This window comes from Pseudopodoces humilis, chromosome 3 (assembly GCF_049639895.1).
Source record: "Pseudopodoces humilis isolate 2021_Gansu_Grassland_sample_001 chromosome 3, ASM4963989v1, whole genome shotgun sequence".
Lineage (NCBI taxonomy): Eukaryota > Metazoa > Chordata > Aves > Passeriformes > Paridae > Pseudopodoces > Pseudopodoces humilis.
The window spans coordinates 21,369,731-21,392,570 of NC_142202.1; the positions used below are offsets into that span (position 1 = coordinate 21,369,731).

General features: G+C 41.4%; 2 protein-coding genes across 6 annotated transcripts in view; one reads left to right on the top strand and one right to left on the bottom strand.

Annotated features, from left to right (window-relative positions):
• The first annotated feature begins 1,154 nt into the window (after nt 1-1,154).
• ANGEL2 (angel homolog 2) lies at nt 1,155-21,013 on the top strand. Of its 5 annotated transcripts, none has more exons than XM_088053736.1 (9): nt 1,155-1,233; nt 3,735-4,171; nt 6,342-6,595; nt 7,893-7,962; nt 9,637-10,058; nt 10,995-11,121; nt 11,784-11,844; nt 13,704-13,876; nt 16,957-17,782. In XM_088053736.1, the coding sequence occupies exons 2-9, from the start codon at nt 3,742-3,744 to the stop codon at nt 17,109-17,111; spliced, it is 1,692 nt and encodes a 563-aa protein (XP_087909862.1). In that variant the 5' UTR covers nt 1,155-1,233; nt 3,735-3,741; the 3' UTR covers nt 17,112-17,782. The 5 variants fall into 5 exon arrangements, with proteins under 5 accessions (XP_087909862.1, XP_014108399.1, XP_005523399.1 ...); XM_014252924.2 differs by lacking the exon at nt 1,155-1,233 and adding an exon at nt 1,808-1,987; XM_005523342.2 differs by lacking the exon at nt 1,155-1,233 and adding an exon at nt 2,007-2,109.
• Nucleotides 19,606-22,840, bottom strand: part of VASH2 (vasohibin 2) — a 33,351-nt gene continuing 30,116 nt past the window's right edge. Inside the window, exon 7 of the mRNA XM_005523343.3 lies at nt 19,606-21,061. Coding sequence (XP_005523400.2) covers nt 20,992-21,061 — 70 coding nt within the window. The 3' untranslated portion in view covers nt 19,606-20,991. The remainder of the gene's footprint in view (nt 21,062-22,840) is intronic.

A 22,840-nucleotide genomic window follows, 5' to 3' on the forward strand; every position in this document is an offset into this window, starting at 1 on the left:
AGGCAGTGAGAGTATTCATTTGAAATTTGCCCAGCCCCTGCACATTTCTAGGCATCTGCTGCTAACCATGTTTAGAACGCAGGAAACTGAGCTCAGTGGACCATTGATCTGAGCTACAGTGGCTGTTCTTATGTGCAGCATAATCAATCAAAGCATCCCTCAGTGACTCAGTCGCCTCCATTCACTAGGGAGTTTCAAAAGCTCAAATGACTCATAAAATAATTTGGCTTCTACTTACAAATCAGAATTTGGAGATACCTAATTCTGCAGAATATCTTTTCACATAGTATAGCCAACACAAAATAGTAATCAGACAGAAATAAAAAAATCCACAGTTAAGTGTTACTGGCTTATTAAGACTTCTCTAGGTCAAGGCAAGAAAAGCTAGTAACACTGAGATGAGAAACAATTTGCATCATATATATAGGTTAGTCTTTTTCTTCTGTTTTGTCTATTAAGCAACTTCCATGTTTTTTAGCACATCTTCATTTTTATTAAAACCCAAAGCTTCTGTGATTTCTTTTTTTTTTTTTTCAGCATCACTACTGAGTTTATTACTATGTAAAAACATTTGAAGTGACAGATCAATTTGTGTGTCCCTGTGCAGGTCAAAATACAGAAAATAACTGCATGTTAGGTGTAGATTCTGCTCCTAGAAACAACAGCAGTTGTTGTTGCCATAGTTTTGGCTTACTGTCTTCTGTCCTAGAAGTACATTTAAAAGATAAGAATACAAAAATTCAGAAAAGAACAAACCACCAAAACAAGATGGTCTTGAAAATGCAGTTGGGAGATCCTTTACTACACATGTGTTATGGGGCTACTAGTTACACTCCCATATAGTGAAGAAACTAACAGAAAATGGGTGGGTATTTTTACCTTTCACCAGTAACTCGTGTCCAAGAAATGGAAAATCCAAACTGGATCTGACATGTTGCCTAACTAGCATGCTCGTCACTGCATTATTTCGTCTTCCCTACCAATCCTGGGAAAACTTCAAATGTTATTTAAAGTCACTTTTATGACAGATACAGAAGGAATGCAGGGAAATAGTATTTTACTTGATTAAAGTTCCTGCACTATTCAGCACTATAATTTTTCATATGCATTCTGCTACGTTTCCTTACAGTAAACAGGGCCAGCATTTCCTCTGTCCTCAGAAGACCTCAAGAAAGTGTTCTCAGTGCTTACTCAAGCAACATCGGCAGAGCCAGAGGATTGTTTCTGCAGCTGGTAAGCAGCGGTGGGTCTGTCAGCAGGGTCTGCAGGACAGGCAGGTCTCCCACCCATCTCTCTGGCCAGCTCTCCTCAGCAGGGCACCTTCAGCTGCATTTTAAAACCTGAAAATTTTGAAACGCTTGGATGAGTGGGCTTTAGGGTTTTGTTCTAACACTAAGCATGGTGCTGCTGCCCTGCAAATACGCTACGGTACCTTGTAATATACGGCAGCTCTTTCTCGGCCCCTTTGACCCTGCAGGAACACACGGTGATCCCAGGGAGAAGACCACGTATGGAAACTGTCACAGAATGTGCTGAGTTATAAGGGACCCACAAGGATCATCAAAGCCCTGGTCCTGCACAGGACATCCTCGAGGGTCTCATCATGTGCCTGAGAGCGTTGTCCAAATGCCTCTTGAATTCTGCCAGACTCGGTGCTGCGACCACTTTCCTGGGGAGCCTTTTCTAGTGCCCCACCACCCTCTGGGTGAAGAAACTACAGCACCAACACAGTGTTACCTCCATTTAAACGCTTCAAAAGCCGGCAGTCAGGCTGCCTACACGTCGGTTTTGCTGCGCTCCGGAGCGGGCGCTGCCCCGGCGCGGCCTCCGGCGAGGAGCGCGGGCTTGGGGGCGTCACCCGCCCGGGGCCGAGATGGCGGCCGGGCCTCGGCGTCGGCTGCCCGGACTAAACATGGCCGCGGGCCCGGCCCTTGGACTACAAGTCCCAGGAGCGAGCGGGAGGGCGCGGCGGCCGCTGCCCGTGCGGGTATGAGGCGGCAGCGGGGCGGCCGGAACGCGGCGGCCGGAGCTGGCGGGGCCCTGGGCTGACCCCCCCGGGGGGCGCTGGGGCTGCGCGGGGCCGGTAGCGGGGCCCGGGCCCGCCGGGAGGTAACCGGGGCTGGGGGCGCTGGTGTTAAATGCCCGCACTTAGGCCGAGCAAGGCCGCGGTAAACAGAGCACAGCGCGGGGCGTTGTGCTGCCGGGGGTGGGGGGCTGCGGGGCCGGGGGTTTAGGAGGGAGCAGTTTCTCAGTGCTTTTCTGTAAAGCAGGTGTTTTAGGGAAGGTTGTAAAGGAGCGATGCCTCTTTTTGCTCCATAGTAATGCTGTGGTGTTCGGGGGAGTGTTTTGTTTTTGTGTCTGCCGGACTACATCTGGTGCGCTGTGGCGGAAAAGGGTTATTTCAGGACAAGCGGGTTTTGCTGAAAGTTGTATTAGCGGTAAGAGGGTGTCCAAAGGAGGGCAGCTAAGATGGTGAAAGGCCTTGAGGGGAATCTGTGAGGAGCGGCCGAGGTAATTTTCAGCCTGGAGCAGAGTGAGGCATGTCTGTCTACTTGCAGTCTACAACTTCCTTATGAAGGGAAGAGGCAGGGCAGACACTGATCTCTTCCCTGTGGTGCCCAGTGACAGGACCCGAGGGAACGGCCTGAGGTTGTGTCAGGGGAGGTTTAGGCTGGATAATAGAAAAAGGTTCTTCACCCAGAGGGTGGCTGGGCGCTGGCACAAATTCTCTTAGGGAAGTGGTCACAGCACCAGGCAGCCTGACAGAGGCCAGAGAGCCTTTGGACAATGCTCTCAGGCACATGGTGTGACTCTTGGGGTGTCCTTTCCAGGGCCAGGAGTTGGACTCGGTGATCCTTGCAGGTCCCTTCCAAATCAGAATGTTCTGTGATTCAGTGATTCTGTATTTCAGCTTATTTCCTCGGCTGAATGGCAGCTGGGAGGTTCTCACTTCAATGCAACTTCAGGCATACCAAGCTTTGCTATCTTTTGCTTATAAGCTCAAAATACACATTATTTAAACAGTGAGGAAGCTGAGATATTATTATCACTCAGCCTTCCTTCCTGTGATTTTTTTGACAGATTTCTTTCTTCTAAAGGAAAAAAAAAAAAAAAGGGGAAAAAACCCACTTATTTTTCATGGCTTTAGTTGCTGAGCCGTGGTTTGGTCTCCTGGAAAAGAAATAAGAATACAGATTTAGTCTTAAGCTGGGGCTAGTGATGCCTTGAGACTTAGTGTCTTTATTTCCCTGTCATGTTAGCTTTGGGATTTGAGCCAAATCAATGGCTTTCCAAACAAAGCTCTGACTGCTTCCAGGAAAGTGATCTTCTCATTCCTTACAAATAGCCTTATGATAAAGTTAATGCAGCATGCAAAAATTACCTTTTGTAAAGGTCAGTCCTCTGAGCACTTGAAAAATCTGACACTTGAATTCAACAAGGCAGATAATAAATTGTAAATAGTTACTGGCATGGATAGAGTTTGGACACTAAATGGCACTTGTAAATCTGAGGGGGGAGAAAGGATGCAAGATCACTTTGTCAAGTCCCATTTTGCATGTCATTTAGATAAATGTTCAAATACCTTGTATATAAGTGTTTGGATATCTTGTATGCATTTACTTGTAGAGAAGGAGTATCTTGGGGAAGTCCTGACCAGGATGACTTGGCCTCCACAGCTTTCTACAGGCGGATGTACTTGTCTGCCAGTAATGAAACTTGTGCTTTTTTGGTAGACACTCCATGCTGCCCCGCCATGTGCAGAGGCTGGGCAGAGACTGGATCACCCACTGGAATGGCTCACAGATACTCGCCTTCAACAGCCCAGTTTCCAGCAGTATGAGATGGGCCGGACACTATCCTCCATGGGCCTCGTTTCCACTCCCTATTTCATCTGATTTTTCAGCAAACTGGAGATTCCCTCCATTTTTTGGACCTTGGAGACAATTTCAGAACTCCAATTGGCACCTTGATAACTACACACAAAGTTGTTGCTTTCACCTACCCAGCCCCAGTATGAAATCTGAGGGAGAAGAACCATTGACAAAGAAGAGAAGACTCAGTGCCCAGGATGATACTTCAGGTCCTGAACAAGAAACAAACTTGTCTAATCAGAAGGAGGTATCTTGCCTTTCTGTACCACAGAATGAAGAAATACATGGCAGCAAGAAAGGTAAAATATGCTCTTTGCTAATTTTCCGTGTTATTTGTAATCCTAAGTAACACCAAATGAGTTAGAGTTATGAGCAGTAGTGCCTGCTCCTTTTGAGTTACTGTTTTTCTTGGCACCCCTCTCCGGAAAACATGTCTTAAAAATGGTCCAGTTTTGTAATGCTGTTTAGTCTGCAGACTTGTATTTTGTGCTGTCAAATAGTCTACAAGAACTAGGTTCATTGCACTTGGCAGTAGAACACAGTCGGTTGTATGAGGAATTGCCCAACTTGGAGAGTCCTGAGCTTGGTTTAGACAACACTCTCATGTCTCTGTCACCAGGTTATGTCTGTTAACCTGGAAGCTCTAAAAAGCAAAAAGATTTGGATGACTTGCTGTAAGGCTGAGCTGGGCTGGCAGTTGTATAGCTTCATTCCTTGTGCTCTGCCTGAGATCATAAACCCTACTGGACCTGAACTGGTTTCTTTCCAGACCACTTGAGTTATCTGTGACCTAGAAAACAGAATTAATGGTCTGAGTTTTAATGGTGCTTGCTTCCAGTGTGATTGTGTGATTTTGTTCTTATAGCTGTATTCTGCCACTGGCATGTTAGCAAGTTTTGTGTCAGATCTGACACATCTTGCAGAGCAAGCATTTATCCAGGTAAATACAGGAGGAAGTGCAGGGTTGTCTACTGGGCTCAGTAACAAACTTCCATGAAACTTCAAAGTGTCTGTGTTAGCTTATTACAGATACAATCTTGTACATAACATCCAAATATTTTTGGATTTTTGGAGTCTTGTGTATATTCACAGTTTTGTCTAGTGTGCAACAAATAGAGGGACACAGTCAAAATTGTTGCCGTCTTGCATAAATCACTTCCTTAGCAAAATAAACAGAAATTGTATTATGACTCAAAAGGGCAATAGATGCTATCAGCATCCCTAAGGGATTTTTGGACACAAATACCCATAATGCTTAGAAACATCATATTCATCTTCAGGTACCAAAGGAAGGGACTTTGCTTCGTGCCTTAATTATTGAGTTCTCTCTTAACCCTGCTTGACATACCTTTATCTGAGAGCGTGGCTGGCATTGTGGTCCTTCCCAGCCACCCTTTGTAAGGTGATGCTAATTAAAGATACCTGCTGAGGAGCAATGTGGCTTCTCTCCCGCCACAGAAACAGAACTTAAAGCCTCGCTGTATTAATTGCAAACTCTGTAAAGTCCTGAATAATCTAAGCACAGCAATGAAAATTCCTTCTCAAATAGGACAGATGGTAACAGCTATAACTGCAGTCTGGCAATGGTTGTGAGCACAGGTAACTGTGGATCTCACCTTGCTCTCAGGTGAGGTTAGATAAAAAGGGTAAAAAGCATCTCTGTGAGTTTTTAAGTGGAGAAATACATTCCTTAAAAAGAAATTGGATGCTTAATGATGGGCAGATATGTTATTATGAATTTTCCTACTAATAATAAGTATGAAATTTTAAACAGAAGAAAGGTGGAGGAAGCCTTTTCAGAAGTTCTTAGTAATTCTGAGACTTAATAATTTCTTAATTTCTCAACTCACTGAGGAAAATGGGGTTCATTATTTGTTTTGGGACTTCTGTAGTAGACCCTTTTGCAGCTTATGGCTGAGTTTTACGGACTGTACGCGGACTAGAGGTGATTGATGGATACCTAAACCTTTGTTAGTCATAGATAGAGAAATCAATGAGGTGCCCATATGCTGCCCTAAGGAGTGTATACCTAGACTGGCATACACAATCTCTGCTGAGGCGACAGTGGTTTAAGGCAGTGTAAGACTCTCAGCAGACTGGATTTGGCTCACCAGTTTGGCAGCCCTTCTACAGGAGCAGGGGGTGTAGTCTGATTGCAACAATCTCCTTAGAACATGCCAGTTTCTCAGTTTCAAAGCAGTTGTAATCCAGAGCATATAATGGTTTTGTGCTGTTTGTCTTGAGGTTGGGGGTTTTTTGTTTGATTGATTTTTTAAAATTTTTTTTTACTGATGCTTATATAAAATCCATTTTAAACAGAGGGTCTGAATCACTGCTAATTGAATAAGCTTTTAGAATTATTTAAGTGATTTGAAAGACAAATAGTTGTCAGTAGAATGATTTCCAAGAGCAGTAAGAAGTCATGTGGTCTATAACATAATTTTTTTCTGCTTTATGTGCGTTTAACAGGAACCATCAAAAGACACTGGGAATATTTCTGTCAGCAGAGTAAAACAATGAAAATCGCTAAAAATAAAGGATCTGACCAAAGCAGTATAGGAAGCGAGGCATCATTTGATTTTACAGTCATGTCCTACAATATTCTCTCACAGAATTTGTTGGAAGACAACTGTCACCTGTACAAACACTGCAGGCAGCGACTGCTATTCTGGACATACAGATTTCCCAATATCCTACAAGAAATCAAAGAGCTGGATGCAGATGTGAGTAGAAAATGAACATGTGGATATATCTTAATGATGAACTTAATAATGAATAAGCAAATTCTGCTGCTCTGTACTGAAATCTGAAAAAATACTGCTGTGGTTTTGGTTGGTTGTAGCATTTATTGTTTGTTTTTGAGGACACATAAATTATTTCAAGTCTTGATCAGGAAATCAAGTCAGTAAAATTTTGCTTCAGCCACTGTTCAGACCAACAAAAGCTCAGTGATAGAATCCATCTGGTTTGTGTCAGAAAACAATACTGAAAAAAGTAGTTGTATTATGGAAGCCACAGAAAAACAGCCTTGCACCATTTGAAAAATGCAGTTATGTTACTATGCAGCCATAAATCTGGAAATTAAAGTCCCTTCAAGCTCTTCCTTCCTAATAAATTTATACATCCTGTATGCATATATCTTTACAATAAGATACCTTGGGTAGCTTTCTGAGAGGAGCAGCTGCTGTCAGACCCCGGTACGTGCAGGTGCCCTTTCCACAGAGAAATCTCTTGCTAAAGGACATAGATTTTTAACTCTTCCATTGGTTGGAACTGTAACCTTAAGTGAAGCAGAGATTTCAGAGTGTTGCTTGAGATTTGATTCTCCCTTGAGACCTTGAATGAGCTAATGTCAGCTGGGCAAGTGGAATGTGTTGCTGCAGTTCAGCAAGCAGGGAAACTTCTCCCCCTTTGGGAACTCAGCCCTTTATCCTCAGTGGTGGCTATAAATCTGTGTTACTGCATCGTGCTGGGGGAAGGCTCAGAGATGCTCACAGCTGGAGTTGGACTTTATAATCCTTGTGGATCCATTCCAACTCAAAATGTTCTGCGATTCTGTGAACTCTCTTAAATTAATATTTTGAGTTTGATCTTTTATTCAGGTTCTTATAATATGGTAGCTTGTTTTCCACCCTGTAGTAGGCCATTTGCCTCTTCATCCCTTCTCCCTGAACCTTCCCCTGAACTGGTGAGAATGTAGTAGCAAGTTACTATTTTGATTAAGTTTAATCTCACCTCTGAAAATGTCTGTCTGAAAAAGGGTGGGAGGAACTGGGGCCTTCTTCATAATCTTAGGGAGCATTTTCTATAGAAGAGTGAATTCTTTGGTGGGATTATGATAATTATAATAATTATATATTAGTAGTAGTAGTAGCAGTAGTAGTAGTAGTAGTAGTATTATCAAAAAACTTCTGAATCTGTTTTTTTTTTTAATACCTGTACAGACTGGCCAACAGAGATATGCTGTGGTAATGTTTTGATGTACTTACTAATACATTTTAATTGTAAACCTTTCCTTAGGTGCTCTGCTTACAAGAAGTCCAAGAAGACCACTATAGAGCAGAGATCAAGTCAAGTTTGGAATCCCTAGGTATGATGAAACTAGGACCAATACATTGTCTTTTCCCCTGGAAGGGTAACTTGTTACCCTTTGGGACCTCAGTACTAGTTTCCTCAAAAAAAACTCGCATATATTATAGAATCAAGTCTTCTGCCATCACATGCAACAACGTTGTGTATCTTCTTTGATAAATGCATAAAGTGCTCTCTTGAAACTACCCTAATCTTTTTTACCAGTATGTCTGTTGAGTTGCTCTTCAAGGGCATGTTTTTATTGCCTTAAAGCCTTCCAAATATCAGCACTAAATGTCAGTATATATTCATTAGGTTTTATGCAAGTTCTGTCCAGTCAGTCTGAATAGACTGTCTTGTCACTATCCCTCGTGATTTTATGGAAGGAATGTGTTGCTAAGGGTTGATTCCATGGTGGTTTAACCTGATCTAGATCCTTTGTGCGCTGCACCACCTTCCAGTCCCAGGGCCCTGCTTCCATCCTGGCACTGGTTCTTGTCTGATGCCAGGAGGACATGGTAAAGGAGCAGCACTGGACTGATACTTTTTTCTCTTTTGGTTAGTTGAGGTAGTCTAGCTCCCAGAATTGCATGTTTGCAAAGAGAGTAGTGGCAGTACTGACTAAAATCCACTTGAAACATGAAACAACATGGTGAGGCCAGGCTTGTTGGGGGCAAGTGAACTTGTAGCTACTGTACAGGAGGATCTGGAGCTTGCCCCATCCCTAGCTTCCAGATGCGTGTCCTGCCCCTTATCCTGGGCTGGTTCTGGCACTCACTATTGAAATCCACCAGTCCTGCAGAATGCTATCCAGACTAATTTTATTTTTCTGGGTTAATTTTCTGTTGGATTACTGAGTTAGCAGTAAGTGCCACAACAAGTGGCAGGAGCAAGATGGCCTCAATCTGGGAGAGGGGAATGGGAATCCCCTGTTCTAGCACTGGTGTGAGCTCACTATTTCATGAATTCATATGCTCTGGGCAGGGCAGAGAACATTTAAAAATGGCAAAAACCTAGATACTGTTTCAAGATGGATTTTCTTTCCTTACATAGATAAGGTCTTGTTTAAATCATCTCAACATAAAATGAAGAAATTGGCAAATCACTGGATGGACTTTCTAGATTGACTTGGTTGAACTCCAGTGCTGTCATTTGATAAATGTCTCTGTTTCCTTGGTAAAAGCTTGCCACTTGCTGCTCACTGGATAATTGCATAATTATGTAAATATGTTTGAGACTTTTGTTCCATGAATCATTTTAGACATTGACTAATGATTTAGCATGATTAAGGCTTTTGATTGGTGATGCTTCACTGGTATTACTCCTAAATTCTTGTAACATCCAGAAAAAGCTTCAGTGCACAAGACCACTTTTATGGTGAGCAGGGGGCATTATTTGTTGGTTTTTTTTCCACATGAGGAGATAAGAACATGGCTTGTGGCTTAGAGTATGTACATGTTTACACATTGCAAAAGGTATTGGATCAGGCTTCCTGTCCTGGACTAGCCTCAGGTCAGATTAGGGCAGAAAGAAAAGTGAACACGAGTCTGTGTAAACATCATACAGACTTTGATACTTCAGACTGGAGGGTGACTATCATGTGAGAAAAGCAGCATGAGATTTTTCTGATTTTTCTGTTGTTTTAAAATCTCTGTGCAATAATATTTTATGTTCTTAATTGCCTTTCTTACAGGATATCACTGTGAGTATAAAATGAGGACAGGCAGAAAACCTGATGGCTGTGCCATTTGTTTCAAAACTTCCAAATTTAGCCTGATTTCTTCAAACCCTGTGGAATTTTTTCGCCGTGATATCCCACTCTTGGACAGGGACAACGTTGGACTGGTGTTGCTGCTGCAGCCGAGATTTCACTGTAAAGCCAATGCTGCCATCTGTATTGCCAATACACACCTGCTGTACAACCCAAGGAGAGGGGACATCAAACTGACCCAGCTTGCAATGCTCCTGGCAGAGATTGCCAGTGTTGCCTCTCAGAAGGATGGCTCCTTCTGCCCAATTATTATCTGTGGGGACTTCAATTCTGTTCCTGGCTCTCCACTGTACAAATTTATAAAGGAAGGAAAGTTAAATTATGAAGGACTTGCTATAGGGAAGGTAGGCTGTGCTTCTCACTTCTCACCAAAAAAATTGCTGATTGAAGAGAAATATTTGAATGGTGCTGTGATTGTTTCCATTGCAGTACCTCTCATAGTGCCCTCTCTGCAGCCTGCAAAGCAAAAGTTATTGCAGTTAAATAAGCTTGGATATATTAGCTGTGCCTTAGGGAATATTGTGTCCTCTCCCAGCATTCTGAAAGGAAAAACTCAACAGCAGTCATTCCTGAAACGTAGTGAATCCACAGGATGATTTTATCACTGTATTTAAGTGTCCCAGTCTTTAAGCAGGATTAAATAACCACTTAATCAAAACCTACTGTGTGCTCTGTGGGAAGATGACTCTTATTGTAGATAAACTTGGTGACTACAGTAATTGTAAAAGCAAAGCTGCTATTAGATGCTGAACCTCAACTGTTTCATATTAAAAGATGTCTTGTTGTGAGCTCTTGTATGCAGCTGTTGGTGTGTCACGTGCTAAGTAATAGGAGTGACTGAACTACATAAAATGAGAAAACATTGCAACAAAATAGCCCTGCTGGGTGTTCTTTGCTAGTAGGGATTCAAGCCCCCATATGACTTGACTTGCTCCCAGAAGGATCAGCGTCCTCGAGCTGAAGTGTTTGCTGGGTAGCTCTGTATGCTGAGCCAGTGCTGTCACATTGCTAAAAGTGTCCTTGGAAGTATCTCAGTGTCACAAAAACCATCTGGTACCTGCAAAGAACTTGCTAAGGATAAACAGTGTGGATGTACATAAATGGTGTTATTTTTACAGGGATTTGACTCATTATAAAAGAGTTATTCTAAGTGGCTGGGCCTTTTTCTTTAAACTATATTAAAAAAATTTAATTTATTTCAGTTTTGTTTTGTGGGGTTTGTTTTTGGTTTTTTTTTAATCAGATTTCTGTCTGAAAAAAACTTGTGTTGTCTTTCTCAGGTCTCTGGACAAGAACAGTTTCCAAGGGGACAGAGAATCTTATCTATTCCAATTTGGCCAAAAAAATTAGGTATTTCACAAAACTGTGTATATGAAGTAAAACAGCAACAAAAGGAAGAAAGTGCAGGTCAGTTTTTGGATTAATGAATTTTTGTGAGCCTTTGAAAGTATCATTCAGCTAGTACTGAAAACCATATGTTCTGTTTTAATGGGGGAAAAACAGTGAGTCTTGAGCTTACAAAACTTTCTTGCTCGGCTCATTAAAGTGATTTCTTCACATAAACTTTGCAAATTTGAATCTTTATGAGATAATAGTTAGAAATTTCCCTTCAGGATTTGGTGTGTAATGTTTAAACTCCTGTGTTTGCATCCTGAAAGCCAGCTGTGCTGTGACTGATAGGAGGGAGGTGAAGGAATGCAGCACATGGACAGAGTGTGAACCTGCATTCTGCCTTAGTGTTTATGAATTATAGTGTTGGCATTTCATGGAACAGTTGGGAAAAGCAAGTGATTCATTGCTGAGTATGGCTACATCTTTCTTCCACTATTTTTTTCTTTGACAGAAAAAATAATTTTAAATTAATGGAACATAATATTAGAGTCTTTGGAGGGGATGTTACTAGTGGGACAGAATAATTTAATCCAGCTTGGTGAATTGTATCTCGCCTGCTGCAAAAATAAGTGTAGTTAAAGATATTTATTTTTCCTGTAGCTTTTCTGCAGCTCTTCAGTATTGCTCTCACTTATATCCTATTTGAACTCTAAATTTAATCTCTTTTTGTTTTGCAGGAGAAAAATTGGAAGCAGCAAAACCAGACAACACTCAGGAGATTGTAATAGCATCTGAAAAGTATGTATTGGGGAAAAATATGGAAGTCCTTGGCTGTTTACTTGTGGATTAGTTTTGGTTTTAGACCAAATTTTATATCTGATTCCAGCTGTGAATACCCGATGATCACCCAACCCAGTCTGCCCTTTTGGCAAAAACATCATTGTTCATTTAAACATTAAAAGGCTGATCAGACAGCAAAAGACTAGAACTGGCAATAGTGGAATGTGTTTTCTTTCAGGAAGTTGCAGATACTTTTTCAGAATGCAGGGCTGAGGTGTGAGTGCTGTTTAGAGGCTACATTGTACCTGCTTATTAAAATAATGCTTCTGGCATGTTATGTCACTTCTTGACAGAGCATTGTCCTTTGTAGAGAGATTGCAAGAAACATGAAATCAGTCCAGTTGCAGAAGCTATGTTTTTAAAAGAGGGAGAGGAAAAAAAAAACAGTGTTTTCCAGCTGCTATAGTATTGGCATGTCTCTCTCTTTTTTATTGTTTTTGATACACTTTTTATGTTTATGTTTTTACTTTTTATGTTTATGGATGTAGTAAAATACTATAATGCAGTGTGAAACTGGGATGAAGGAGGGAAAGGAACTGGAAAGGTCATAAAATCTTCCTTGTCATGAGTTCTGTGGGAGAATTTAAGTTCTTTGAGTGTAAGAAACGTGGAGTAGTATGGATTTGGTAATGCAATTTTCACTCAGAAGGAGGAAGCCATGGCTAGAATGCTGATGAGGAAAATGTAACTGCTTTTTGAAAGCAAGAATATATTTGCATTTACCAAACTGGTAAAGGCATATAAAGTAAGGCATAGAAAAAGGAAATTGCCCTAAATGTGTGTGTGGGATGTCAAACTCCAAGTCAGCCATTTCTTACCAGAAATGAGATCTTGGTATCACTGCAGATATTCATATGAGAATTCTTGGTGATGAAAAACGTGTCATGGCATTTCTGAGAGAAGAAATAGATAAAAAACAGGAAGCTCTATGCTATGGTTTAAATCCATAGCATGCTGAATACTTCTTGAAGGGTTTTTTCCCCTCATCTTAAAAGGGATGTCATGTAACAAAAGCAGAAATTACTACTTGTCTGTGTTGTACCAACTGGCATGTTTGCTCTGAATCAGGCAAAGTAACATGCTAATTTTTTTTTAATTGCTTGGGTTTCCACCAGAACACATTGCAGCCCAGGTTTAAAATGCAAGATGAGGCAGGTACAGCTGAGGGATGGATGATTTGCAGAGATGATGGAAGCAAATGTCTGAAAGACAGGAGTTCTTTTGCTGAAAGGTGCAGTTTTGCAGTTTGCTTTCAAGATTGGAAAGACAGGTGAGACAAGATGGGCTGAACTGAAGAGGAACAGACAAATAATGGGGAGACAGAAAATGGGAGCCTGAATGGAAGAAAGACATAAGCATAGCCTAACTTGGAAGCTTGATACCTCTAGCTTGGGGGAGGAAAAACCTCTAAAAATCTGAATTTCTCTTTATGCTGAAGGGCCTGGTTAGATGAGTTTGTGTTTTGTTGCTTTCATATGAGCTGCTTTCACGGACATTCTGCCTGCGTGTTGGGGAGAGATTGGTGAGTGAGGACATGTGAATGCATACAGAATGTATATGGAGTTGAAAGCTATCTATAATTAAAGTGTCAGCTAAGCCAGTTCTGATCAGCTCTTTGACTTGAAAATGCTGCCTGCATTTTGCCTTCAGAGTTTTAGGCCTCTCACAAAAGGTTACGGGATGGCTTGCAGGAGAGAAGCACTAGTTTGCATATTCAGATAATTCATTTTGTTTGTAACCAGGAACTATTACGTATTTCTTCATTGCTTATTCCTTCTTGCAAGAAAATAAAGTTCTTTCCTTTGATGTCTCTTTAGGTTGTCTTCAAAATTGCAGCACCATTTTAAATTGTCTTCAGTCTATTCTCATTACTTCCCTGAAACTGGGATACCAGAAGTGACAACTTGTCATTCCCGAAGTGCTGTCACCGTGGATTATATTTTCTATTCTGCAGCAAATGATAATACTGTTACCCATACTTACCAGCCAGGTAAAGAAACCAACTTTTAATTGTCATAGATGCTAAACAAGTATATCTGTTTGCTGTTGTAAGAAAAGTATAGTGATAATTTCATCCATGTGAAGTACCTCAGATGTTTGTGGTAATGCTTTGAATGTCAGCTGTTACCTGAGAAATGTGGCTGGTCTTGTCAGCTACCACAGCTGGACTTGTAGTGCTGCACAGGGCAAACCTTTTCATCTGACTGAACATTTCTGTAGTTCCTGTCTTAGCATGGAGACAAGCTGGAGGTACAGGAAAGCAGCAGTGGAAGTAGCACCTGAGAAATACTGCTGTCAGTAATGCAGGCCAGACCTACAGCAAGGCAGTATTCACAATCATTTGATCGACACAATGGTGAACAGCAATTTATGATGTGCATTAAAACTGATAAAAGAACCATTTCCTGGCAATTTACTTCTCAGCTTGTCTTGCAGTAATTTCTGCCAAATAACTCTTGGCCTTTGCTCTGAGCACGGTCACTGGCACGGGCCCAGCTGTCACTCTCTGGTTTGCAGTTGCAGCAAAAAGTCACCAGATGGTGCAAGAAAGTCGCGGTACCTCTGTGGGACTTCCGTGATGGGTATCAGTGTCTCTCCACACTTTACTGCTCTGGGACTTGTTCCGTGGGTGCTTCTGAGCAGTTTGCTGTCCATGCCCTCATGAGTTCTGTGTTTTATGCCATCAACAAACATCAGTATAGTGCTAACACATAAATGTCTCTGCAGAACTTGGAGCAAAGAAACATGGATTCCATTCCTGCTCCCACTGCAGAGTGCAACTGATTTTTATAAATTAACCCTGTTTTCAGTATGTGGAATGAAAACACCACCTTCATCTCACAACTTGAGACTAGATTGTTAAAATTCATTGAGTCGATTCACAAAAGTCTAATTTGTCATGACATGCACAATAAATGCTACCTTAATGTAAAATGGTAAATACTAAAGCTTTGACTGAAAAACCACAATAAGGGAAGTGTTTTAATGATTTCTGAATGCCATGTGATTTAATAGAGTACTGTGTGATTCAGAGCATGTCCCTGCACAAATTTTAATCCAAATTCACCTGTTTTTATATTTTTTGCATCATCATTGCTCCAGAAGTGATACAGCACTTCTAGCACTTTTTTTTCAAATAGATTGTTCCCACATCAGAGCACAGAATGGAACCAAACTTAAATTTTCCAACTACTTTGAACTAGTATAGTTTTTATTCATGAGCTCATAGAAATTAAGCCATGGTTTTGATTTTCAGTACAGACTCTGGCAACTTTGAATACAGATATTCAAAGTTGCCAGAGTCTGTACAAGTGAATTTTATGTGTGGTCTGGGCTCACTGATTGTTTTTTCGATTGAAAGGGTTTTATTTTAAGATATTCATGCTTTATTCTGTCATGTTTAGCCAAATATTTGGTTTGGTATTCAGTATTTCCTGTAATCAGGGTTCAGTATCTACCTGAGTTATGCAGGGCACAATTTTGCTGAGTGTTCTGAGTGACATTAATCACTGCATGCAGACCAAGTTCTCTGTGGCAACAAACTGCTTCTTTGTAGATATGCAGGCGCTGTCCCAAATGATAAATTTGTCTCAAGACCTGGTGGATGTGTGCTCTAGAGCTGCCAAGAGATCTTTATAGGGTAAAAAAGCTTTTCTTTAGAGCAGCAAACAGCTGCTGGGTTGTTAAAGGGCTGGAAAGAAGGCAGATGGCAAAGGATGAAGCTATTGAACTCTCTAAGGAGTTTAGCAGTTGCTGGGTAGTCCTTTAAAGTACCTTTTGGGAAGCCAGTAACAGATTCAGCCAGGAAGTTCTGAATTTGCTGAGAACTTACACACAGAAAGTATTTCTGTCAAAAGTCACAGCTGCAGTTTGTGCTGGTCCTGAAAGCACTCAACTTGCCCAGTATCATCTCTGCATTCTGAAAGCAATAGGTATGGCTGCTGAGTAGTTGTCTAACTTGAATATATAGCTCAGGAAATCTAAATTTTACACATCTTAGAAGGATCTCAGTGGAACTTCTCCACCTGAGCTGAAAAAGCTGGTTGCTCTTTGACGAGGGGCAAATTGTGCCTGACAAATCTAGTGGCCTTTAGTGGCAGGGTTACAGCAGTTGTGGAAAAGGGAAGAACAACTGGTGCCATCTACCTGGACTTGTTCAAGGCATTTGACACGGTCCTGCCCAACAGCTGGAGAGATGGATTTGGTGGCTGCACCACTTCATTAATTGTCTGGAAAAAAACAGTTGCCATCAATGGCTCAGTGTCCAGGTGGAGACAAGTGGCATTCCTCAGTACGGGGTCCAGTGCTGCCCCGTTCCTGGAAGCCTCCAAGGTTAGACTGGGTGAAGCTCTGAGCAACCTGGTCTAGTGGAAAGTGTTCCTTGTCCTGGCAAGGGGGTTGGAAGTAGATGGTCCCTAAGATCCCTTCCAGCCCAAACCATTCTATGTAATTATGTAATACTTGCAAAACTTGTGCCGTGTTTCACTCTTGCATGAGCAGTGTGGTGTTTCATCTGGGGAAGGAGGTGGAGGTAGGTTTCTTAGGTAGTTACAGGAATAGGTAGCAGGAGATAATGAAGATCCCTTCCTTATGATGAACAGTTAGGGAATAGAAAGCGAGAATACCTTCATCCTTATGAACAGAAGTGTCTGTATGACCTGCCTGCTGGGGAGCTGTGTGCTTGAGAATACAGAAATAAAATGTTATGTGAACCAGTAACTCTAAAAAGATACTTAACTTCACAAGTGTCAGCTTTGTTTAGCAATGCTGTTGTCTAAAGTAATGGACTGGATTATATGAGGCTTTTTCAGGTGAGTTACAATGAACAAATAAATGCATTTTCCTTTTTACTTCTGTTTACCCTTCTGCAAAACAGTGCCCTTCTGAATGCTTTGAGCTCTACTGATGAAACTCTACTCTGAGGGTCATAAAAGAATTTCTGAACTGTCTTACTGGTGATTTTGCATGGAACAGTAACAATTTTGGATTATTTCCTCCTACATCTGTATGAACATTTGATATTTAGTCCACACTGATGAACATTTCCTTTTGGTTTGTTTTTTCTAACAGGAGCACAGGATTCTTTTTGTGGGGGTCTGAAACTTCTTGGCCGGCTGGCACTTCTAACAGAGAAAGATCTTTGGACTGTTAATGGTCTTCCCAATGAAAAGAACTCTTCTGACCACCTGCCACTGCTAGCAGAGTTCAGGCTTATTGAACGGTAATATCCAAAGGACTTTCGGTGTAGGTAAAGTTCCCTTTACTTTCTCTCTTCATGAGATGATTATTATTATTTTTTTAAAAGGGTAATTGAAGCACTGCTGGTCCGGTTTACATAAGTTTGCCTGCATGCTGATTTGTTAGTGTTAAGTAGACTTTCTAATGGGACTTTGCTTTTTTTAAAAAAAACCAAAAACCTGTTTAATTTACATTATGAAGTCTTTTAGGGAGAAAAAGAGAAGATTTTACATTAGCTGCCTCTTTGATAAAGGAAAACATCTGTGCCAGACTCAAAATGGCACTGTTTTTCATGGATATGTTGTAAATTATTTTTATTGTAAATCACAGTAAAAACGACTATTCTGAGAACTGTGTGTTTCTTCAAGCAAAAGGGAATGTGTTTGTGTGCCTGCAGCATTTTATAATGAGTTGTAAATAATGTTTTACTACAAATGTGCTCTGTGGACACTTCCATCTTAACACTTCTTCAAAGGAGTTTACTCAGTGTTCTTGGTGCAGAGGCCACAAGATTGAACTTTCAAAGGAAGAAAGGCATATAGGCAAATATTTGTGCTTTAAGAATTTGCTGCTTAAAATTCTAAGGGCTTAAATAGAGGTAGCATTCACTGAAATATTTTTTAAAATATCTGAAATAAAGCTAAGCTTCATGAACACATCACAGGAAACTTAATTGATCTATTATAGGAGGAAAAGAAAATATTAGTCCTTGACATCTTGGGCTTCTATACATATTGAACAACTGATGACAGGGTGGGGTGTTTTCCATATTGTTATTAAAATGTCAGATCCTGAGGTATTAAATGATCAAGATTTTATATTTACTCTCACTATGCACTCATAGACATCCTGTGTAAAATACGGTTTACAAAGTAATTAAAAAAAACACCAGACTGCCTGAATAAGAAACATAAAGCTGGAACTTGGTCAAACTACACATGGATGTGGATGTAGAACCAAATTTGAAGTAACAGAATTGTCTTTCACTGTAGTGCTGGAAAACCTGTACCCATTCAGAAACATTTGTCTGCCAGAAACAGTTGTGGAATTTTCACCTGTATTCCCTTTCCCAGACTGCAGACAGCTGCAATTACTTTGTTCTTGGAGAATAATGCAGGAAGTACAGTGGTAGTAACCATAGAACCCATCGAATTAAAGAAGTTCCTCAGAGTTCTGTTACAAAATATGAGCACCTGCCAACACATTCAGCTTACACTGCTGAGAATTTGGAGGGGGCTACTTTCATCACAGGCAGTTATAACTAAAGATCTTTCTTTAAGATCTTTCTTCTACCTGTTAACAGTCAGGTTGATGCTGAGGATGACAGCCTGTTTGGTCCTGGATGCTGTTTAGTTTCAAGCATCTGAGTAATCACATAGATGCCAGCATACTTAGACAGAGGCTGCAGATCTCTGGGTACATCCAGGTTACAGCTAAAAATGTTGTTCAGCTGTAGCAACCCTTCTTAAAAGCAAGGACAAAAGAACAAGTCATTAAAAAAAAGACTACCATGATACTTTTATTGATATTTCATGCTGTGCATATACAAGTGATGAGAAAAAGCCCAAAAAGTCATGCATGTTTTTCTATACTATTTGACCACTTTGCTGTCACTTGAACCACACTTAAGACAAATGCCATCATAAGCAAGTTTCAAGAGAATATTTCAGCAGAACTTTAAACAAGAACCAAAAGCAATTTGTCAACACATCTCTACAGCATTAAAAAGCTTCAGTATCAGTTAAGAGAAAATAAACTGTGCTGGACAAGGGTAGAAACTATATACAGCCATTATTTGAGCTGAAGGAAACTATGGTTTCATAGAAAAAACTTGCAACATATCAGTTAACATTGTGCTATAGGATACAGCTGATTAAAGATTTTCCACATAATTTTATCAATGAGAAGTCATAAAAAAAAATTGTTTAGGTCACAAGACACTGGGCAGCACAAAGTTTGAAATCAAAACTCTGCAGCTGCTCTCAAATTACAGAAAAAAAATTTACCAAAAGAGTATTTCCCTCTCTTCAGCTTCACTCCTTAACCAAAAAATCCTTACTGGGAACACAGGAGAGGAAAAGTTTAGAGAAAGAGGGATGGGAAAGGCCTTCCTGTTATTGATATGGTAATTTTGGATAAAGAAGTGTCACACTTCTGAAAAGTTTTCTTTCTAGAGCTTCTGAAGTCTTAAATAGTAGAAAGCCTTTCACTGCCTGTAGAAGGCTGCTGGGTCTTGGCTTTTTCTTCCTGTCCTAGGCAGGTGAAATTCAGTTTTTTGAGAAATGAGGTCTGTGTACAAGCAATTCTTTCCTTCTGTATTCATTCATTTTCTGGCTGATGTAAGTGTTTTAGGAGCTTAAATCATTCAGTCTGAATCATTCAGAATAAGCCTTACTGTCAGTCTGTGACAGCATCCATCTTCATTGAGATCCCAAAAAAGTAAGTGCCCAGGAGGGGAGGTACACCAGGCCCATGGCAGCATCATCTGTGAGCACAGCACAAAGGGTAGAGGCTGGACATGTACGATAATCCAGTTTATATTTAGGCACCTAATGAAACATTTCCAGGAATGCAGCACTCAAATACTTTCAGAGAACTTCACTAAGTTGAATGGCGGACCCCAGCAAGTCTTAACCACGTCACTTGAAAACACTGCTGTCCATCGCAGGTCCTTAGCCAAGTCTTACAACAAAACAACTGAGTAGATGGAGGAGGGAGGAAGCAGACAAGCTTGATTTTCATCTATTTCAGCCATACTTCCTTACTCAAGGCTGACTAAGCAGTTGTTAATACAAAATGTGTAGGAAAACTCCCTGCACAGCACGGCAGAAGGTTGCCTGCTATGTCTGATGTAATACAAGGTGTCAAGGCATCACCATAGGAGACTGCTCAGCCTTTCAAAGACGAGGTTCAAATTTGCACATAAATGTGGAGAGAAAAGCACATAGACTCAGGTTAGCAATTCCCACATTTTTCCATTATTCCAGGTACTACATATATGAGAAAAAAGCTGACTTGTCTCTACAAAACAGCAATCTCTATTTTTTGTGCTTCAGCGGTGTAGTTCAGAAAGGCTAAAAGCTTGTGACAAAAGTATAAAAAAAAATTATGAAAGTTTAAAAATTCATTATTCATTAATTATCATCATTTAAAAAACCTCAAACCTCATATCTTGCCTAACAAGATGTCAGTGTTAAGAATACACTTGCATATTACTATTACTTAACATCTTTTGGCAACATGCAAAAAAAAATAATACAGGTGGCAGTAAAACATCCAGTGCTGTTTTAATACTCCCAGTAATGCTGGAAAACAGTACAAATTAGTTAGAAAACAATAATACTGACAGTTTTGCATATCTATTAAGTCTAGTGAGGTAATATTGATACTTTAAAAACTTATGCCACTTCTGCACTGCTTGCTTTTATTGCTGAATTAAAGATTATTAGTAAATATGTTTTTTTTTAATTGCACTGCACCCCAGCACATCTTAATACTAAGAATATGATTTGTTAGTTATTCCAATGCTACCACCCAGCACAAGGCCAAGTTCAATTAACACTTGTACGGGGAAATTATATTTGAAGAAACTCACACCACTGGAGTCACCTGCTACATGATGGGAGAGAAAAAAAATCTCATATCCTGGCAAATCTAATCTTAGGTTCTCTCTTCACTGATGCCTTATTTATAAATTGAAATAAATACTGCCACCAAAAAAAATTACCCCCTATTTTCTAGGTCAAACTTTTATTGTGAGAGTACATAAGTTAATAAATAGTCCCATTCCTTTTTCCTTCCAAGGGAGTGCAGGTAAAGTGCAGCGGCAGTAGCGGGAAGCCCTCTGGAGTCCGTGGTCTGGCTGTGTCAGATGCGGAGCTGGTAGCCCACCTCGTTGAGTGGAGCCAGGTCTCCTTTCTTGTCCAGCACCGCCGGCCTGTGCACAGGGGAGGGAAGAGGGCACTGCTGAGCGGTGATCCCGCACAGCCGTGCAGGTGTGGACAGCACAGCAGTCACACGGGGAAAAGCTTGCCTCAGAGGAGCGCTGGATAGAACTAGTGTTGTCATCTGAAACACAATCCTGGTAAATCTGCTACAGGAACTACTGTGACAGAGCTATCTGTGTGTTGCCTCTGAAGCCATGAATCGGTGAAGGACAAGCTCTGCCATGCTGGGATCCAGGATGTGAGCCTGAAGCACCCCCTCCTCCTGACTTGAGAGACAGCCTAAATGTTAGTTACAACTAGATACACCCCACCTGTTCGTCTACCCTGGAGCAGGACTCCAGCTTTCAGAATAAATCTGAAAGAGCTGAGAGCAAATAGCCAGGGCCTCTCACATGGCCAGTGCGTGTTGGCTCTCCCAGCCTGTCCCTTCCTCCTGGCTGGGTCTGTGTGAAGGGCTGGAGCCCACCAAGGATCCCTTCAGTCTCCTGGCATCCAACATTCTGATACCATTCACCTGAGTAATCACACACACATGGATGCTGTTAGGCCATTTAAGTATTCCCACAGCCTGAACCAAAGGAACCCTTGAGCTATCAATCTCTTTTTAGCAAGCAATGGAAAAGCTCCTGCAAAAAAAAAGCTGTCAAACCAAAACTGTCCAGCTAATTTACAGTCTGTGGAAGGGTCTAATCTGAGAGTTTATTGCTGGCTCTTGGCTGTTTTCACACTAAGCCGTCTGTTTGCTTTTCTAAAGACAGACATTGTTTAAAGCACGCTTTTCTCTAGTACTCTATAGCATGTCTGCTTCCCTGCAGAAACACAGCTAAGGCCCCAGTAGTACAATGGGAGGCTGATCATGGCTCCAGTGCTTTCAGCTCCTCAGCCCCAGTTTCCAGCTCTGTGTGGTTACCCTTTGCTCCCTCTGCAGCAGACGTGATTTGCACAGCCAGGCTGGCGCTTATCTCCCCGCTGCAGGCTGCCAGCCCCAATCCCGCTGGAGCGGCTCAGGGCAGGCAGCAGGGCCCCGGGAGAGGCAGCAGTGCCGCCACAGGCAGGCTGGAAACCAGGGAAAGCCCAGCCCTGCCTGGGGCACACTCCAGGGAAGAGCTGTACTGCTGCAGCCCCAAAAACTGGGGGTGTATAGCTCACACACACACATGTGTGCAACAGAGCCTCTAAAGTATTTTTTAATCCTTTGATTCAATAAGGATTTTTTTTTTTTTTTCTTTTTAAGAGCAGAACTACTAACACCAAATCCCTGCTGGGAATCTGCACTGCATTTGAGAGCTGGGAACATTGCTATGGACAGTTAATGCTCTTCTGCTTCACGGCACATTGAGACCTGTTGCTTTGCCACTTATCTAAGCACCTCTCGTAATAACCCCCCACCATCCTCACTGCAGTATGGCCTTGCACCATGCCTCCTGTTTGTCTCAGTTTAAGTACTTCACAGAAGTGAAGGAGTCTTCGCTGGTCTCTCTCACTTGCAGGAAGGGATCACACTTAAAAGAAATCACTGTAAGATAGTTTGCATTTTTCCACATTATTCCTTCAGAGCAGATGGGCTTGACTAACCAGTAAACAAGCTACAAGCTGTATCCCTCAGAGCTTGCGTAGGAGTTGGAGACCAGCAAGAGATGCACTGTATGAAATTTCCAGTGTCTGTCCTTCCTCCCTCTCTCTGATTTAGGGATCCTCTTCACACCTTTTTCTCCCTCCCTTTAATTAAGGTCACAATATGGTTTTAATTAAAGCATGCCTGGATGGTA